At 40.9% G+C, this 4,938-nt stretch overlaps 1 protein-coding gene across 1 annotated transcript; it reads right to left on the reverse strand.

Annotated features, from left to right (window-relative positions):
• Window positions 1-3,382: 3,382 nt before the first annotated feature.
• LOC125709339 (DNA-directed RNA polymerases I, II, and III subunit RPABC1-like) lies at window positions 3,383-4,500 on the reverse strand. Its single transcript, XM_048977659.1, has 3 exons — window positions 4,491-4,500; window positions 4,070-4,264; window positions 3,383-3,588 (listed from the first exon to the last, which is right to left on the reverse strand). Exons 1-3 carry the CDS (start codon window positions 4,498-4,500, stop codon window positions 3,551-3,553), a joined length of 243 nt encoding a protein of 80 aa, XP_048833616.1. The 3' UTR covers window positions 3,383-3,550.
• Window positions 4,501-4,938: the final 438 nt, after the last annotated feature.

Below are 4,938 nucleotides of genomic sequence, written 5' to 3' on the forward strand. Positions count from 1 at the left end.
GAAAGTGCCCATGAGCTGTTTAGTTTCCCGATGCCAATAATTTGGGTGTGTAAACGTAGGACACCAAATTCTGCCAAAGTCCTTTATGTATCATATGCCTGCCTTGACACAAGCATCTTGACACTAAAATCATTAGAGTCAGGCTCAGATGAATCCCTACACAAATATAAATATTGAATAAAACTTAATAAAAGTAAAAAACAAATATAATACAAGGCAAGCAGCAGAACTGACTCTAAATTGCTTAGTGATGTATGTATGTATGTGTATATATATATATATTACAGATCTATACTTTTTTGGATGGGTGTTCAAAATGAATTTGTCTGCTTGAGAAACTTCTGGCCTGTATTTATATATCTGAATAGATTTAATCTTGTTTGGTTTTAAACCTGTTTTCACAAATTAACTGCTGTGATTGTTTAACTGCTGTGGGTGTTGAACGGGCTAATTCAGGCTTTCCATTATTCTGTGGATCATACTTTCGGATGATATCTGACAATTAGTCAAAAGGCACCTTAGTGCTATGCGTTTGACTGGCGCTGATATTTCAACATGTATCTCTTGCGTTTTTGTTATTTGTGGAATTTGCAAACCATATACAGAGTGTGTTTCGCTTTCAACTGATGGAGACGTGACATAATTTGGTTTTGTTACATTTCTGAAGAAAGATCCCCAGAATGACCTCGTGTGAATTTTATGAGGACCTGTTCCTGAATGTGTCTTTCCCTCATAAGGAAATACCGTAGCCCTGTAGAGGACATTTATTGTTAACACATGCCATATGGTTTATTTACAGTATCTGCACACTATACTCTTACATAAAAGTGAAAGGATAACAAAGCAAAGCCTATCGACCGTGTCCTTCTCTTCCTCCAGTGCGGTCTTGTCCAGGCAAGATGTGCAATTTTTCTTTTTGTCACCTGAACTGGCTGAGCACGTTACCAGTGAAAGATACGCCATCCCTAAAAATGAAACTGATGCAGGCCTTGAACGGATTGTTGAAAGGTCCAGGTCGACATCCTGTCTCTGTCAGGAACCTTTTAAGTCACTCATTACTCCATCTAGGGCTGGAGGTGTGCAAATGCAGGGATCGCATTATCCTCAGACATGAAGCGTGAATCAGTGTGTGCCAATTCTATATGTACTCTCTCAGGGTGCTTCAAGAACCAATATTGATTGATTTTCAAAGATTGTGCGTGCTTTGGACTAACATTTTAGATATTTTTGCAGAAGATTATCATACATTTTTACAATTTTTTTGATATGAGATCTTGCAGGAGAAAAATCTTAAGATAAACTTGATCCTACTTGTGATTCATGAAAGGTGAAGCCTAACAATATCAGTCACATTCTGTCCTTCTGCTTCTCTGTAGACATCTGATTTCCCATCAAGGTTCAGCAACATATCACAATACTGACATGATGCATTCCCCAAAGCAGACAAAACCACTCATGATGTACCCATAACAGTGAGGTATCTATCCATCTTCAAACTGCTTATTTTGGATAGTCCCAGGCAGAACAGGTTCAGGGGTGGGGTCAAGGGAATTAAGTGACATTCTGTGGGGGGGGCAGACTTTCTAGCTATGCACCTAGAACGGAATCAGGGGAGATTCTAGCTATTAACAAGGTCAGAGGATTAAGTCAAGTTTACCTGGTGCTTGACTTTTTTTTTCTTTTTTGATGGAAGATTATGGGCCAATACAATATGCCTTCATGAGGCCCAGGATCTCTAGCAACGCCCCTCTGCTTGGGGTTATAGCCCAGAGTGATCGGACCTAACAACGCCCATTACTGCAATTTATACAAATGTGTACTAAAGTGTATTTGATTGCAGACATACTTTTATTCAAGTGTGCTTCAGTGTACTTAATTATGTTTAAATGCAAAATATATTTTCTAAAAGTACAAAGTATAATGTCAATGTATTTAAAAAAATATGTGTAAAGAGAATGCATTTTTATTGCACTTCGAGTGATCACACTGTTGATGCACTTCAGTACACTATTTTTTCACAAGGGTGCACATTATCCATCCATCCATCCATCCATTTTCCAAACCGCTTATCCTTCTGGGTCGCAGAGGGTCCGGAGCCTTATGCACATTATTATCATTTAAAATGTAGACAGTTTATTGATTAAAACCTGTGGGCTGTGCCACAGTTGGGTGCACTGGGAACCAGAAAGCGAAAGGTTGGATATGCATGGTATGCACCCCCCCCCATCGAACAATTCCTGGCTACCCACTGGATGGGACAGTGCCAGTCAGCCCATTAGGAGACCTAGACGGCCACCTAGAGCGCCATCTTCTGAGGCAGGCATCGACTTGGCAAGTCAAATTCACTTTGTCTTGGAGGGGGTGTTGGCTGTGAAGCCTGTCTTGGGTGCCACACGGACGACCGGTTTTGGAATGGGGGAACGTATCATGAGCTGAAAACTGAAATGCTGAATAATGCCGTGCGTCCCACATATTCTGAATGTACTCAGTCGCCATCAGTTTGAAAAAAAGATTCTCTGAGAAGGAGGTTTGGCTGTCAGTGGTGGGGGAGGGGGGCGAGTCATGTGACCAGGTTTGTTTATGGTGATTTATTCCACGTATTTCATTCATGACTAAAAATATACAGTGATATGTTATATACTGTATAAATGCAATTCTAATTGCACACATGTGTGTCATGAATGGTGCGTTTTCACAGCAGTTCCAAGCCGTCACTGTCTCACTTTTTTTCTCTATAATTGTTCCATCATTTAAAGCATTTCCTTTGTTTTCTTCCAGCCCAGGAGTTGAGCCTGTTCCAATACATCCTAGTCCAAAGAGAGAGAGAGCCGACAACAGCTGTATGAATTGGGGATTGAAGAGCGGCAATACTGTTAAATTTCAAACTGCGTTCTTTTCCAATAAAAGCCTGTTTAACTTCCAGAAAAAAAAATATGCTGAGTGTTTTCTTTGTCAATGTTCAGACAGCAGTAAACTTCAGCAATGGAATCCTTCTCCCTTTACAATTCTCAAAGCAAAGTGAATGATAAACATGAAACTTTCAAGGGGAGGGACACTGGTACACAACTGCTGTTCTTTTTAAAACTCATTCAGCCCTCACTGAGTGGAACCAGTTAAGTGTCAGTCGGCACAGGACTGGACTAATCGGAGACCAGTCCCAAGAATGAAAACCTGCCCCCTTTATCGTCTATTCATGTGCTACCCAATCCACATACCATTGTTCATTCTAATTCTCGCCACACAAAAACCAACTGCGTGAGCCTGAACAATCAGGGCAGACACTAAATCGAAAAGAATGTGTCTATATAAACGTCACTGCGGGTGCAGTGTGCGTCACCCCCTTACCTCGTGCTCTGTGATGTTGGTAAGAAGCTTCTGTTGGAGAAACTGTTCCAGGATGTATTTGGGAGCCATGTCTACTAGAGATGCATCTTGCATCCTTGTGGAGAGTAGATGAGACGTATGTTTCAGAGCAGAGCCTGTGTACCTGCTTTGCCGAAGGCGTCATTCCCATCTGCACCACGATAATAGCTCGTGTGATATTCTCCTCTTACATCTTGATGGTCTTAATGCCCACCTTGGGCTCTTCTGCGGGAGATATAATAGAACTGTCTTAGATCTTTGGTTTATCATTTACCAGTTGTGGGTGACAGCCCTGCACCATAAAAGTGTGGCTGGTCTAGTGGTTAAGACGCTTGCCTCTGGACCAAGAGATCGCGAGTTCGACTCCTGGCACTACAACTTGTTCCAGGGAGAGTGAGAGTTTAGAAAGTGGAAGGGCTGAATATCTAACATAGCTCAAAATATCAATATGTTGTAGCCCCTAGCATAAGACTGAAAAAGCTTGGAAAGTATGAGATATACAAATAATACCCTGTGGAATTAAGAAGATGTAAATTGCCTTTCTCTGTTAATGAGAATCACCATAGAACAAAGGAGTGCAGGAAGAAATTTGCCTGTGAATTTCAGGAAGTCTGCAAAGGTTGTTTTAGCACCATAAACATAATGAATGTTTTGGCAAGTCGACAGACAGCCCATGTCACAGGATGCAATGCAGTGGCTGACATACCAGGGAAGAAAACAAACATCTGGTCTGTGGGGTCGTCGTTGTGGGCGACCAGCACAGTGAGGTCTGTGCGCCGGGGCAGGCCCTCGCTGGGTTTGTCACCAACCTGGCCCTTGAACTCATCCAGGGTCTGGTCCAATTCATCCTGGGTCACCAGGTATCCACGGTCATGGCACAGCTGAACCACAGAGACAAAATCTGTTATTATGATCGAGAGTCATATTCTGCAGCTTCTAACAGCAGAGTCAACGTATTTCTAGATATAATACTTTTTACTTAAACTAATTTAATAATAGAAAAGTTATACATGTGGCCTTTATACGTGTTAATACTTTTGCATATGATTCATATTTGTTACAAAAAGCAAAATGAATTATTACACTGGTACACGTTCAGGTGAGTCTTATTTTTATATTTCAACCACCAAAAACCATGGCGGCCTACTTTCTATTCTCCTACTATAGCAAGAACCGGAGGAAAGCAAAACAGTAATAAGATGCCGGACACAGAAGTGACATTTTCCATTGGTGTATTTAAGAGACGACCGAGAAATCAGTCACTGATGCTTTAGCTGTATTAGATTACGTATAGTTTAACAATTTAACGCAATAGTTTTAATATCATTTCAATAACGGGTTACTTTAGTGTTCAATGTCGAATTTACAGTACGGGTATGGTATGCATTTCAAAGTTTATACATCTAATTTGAGAAAAGTACCTATTTGGATTTCTGGGCATGACTGACACCCTCTCTGCCATGGAAGGCATCAGGTGAGCCTAACCTGATCTTTTCCTGGTTTAGTGGTGCGAAACAATGAGCTTGTAAAAGATATATTTTTATTAATCTTAATATTTTGTTTTGGCTTGGCCCA

This window comes from Brienomyrus brachyistius, chromosome 15, assembly GCF_023856365.1.
Source record: "Brienomyrus brachyistius isolate T26 chromosome 15, BBRACH_0.4, whole genome shotgun sequence".
Classification (NCBI taxonomy): Eukaryota; Metazoa; Chordata; class Actinopteri; order Osteoglossiformes; family Mormyridae; genus Brienomyrus; species Brienomyrus brachyistius.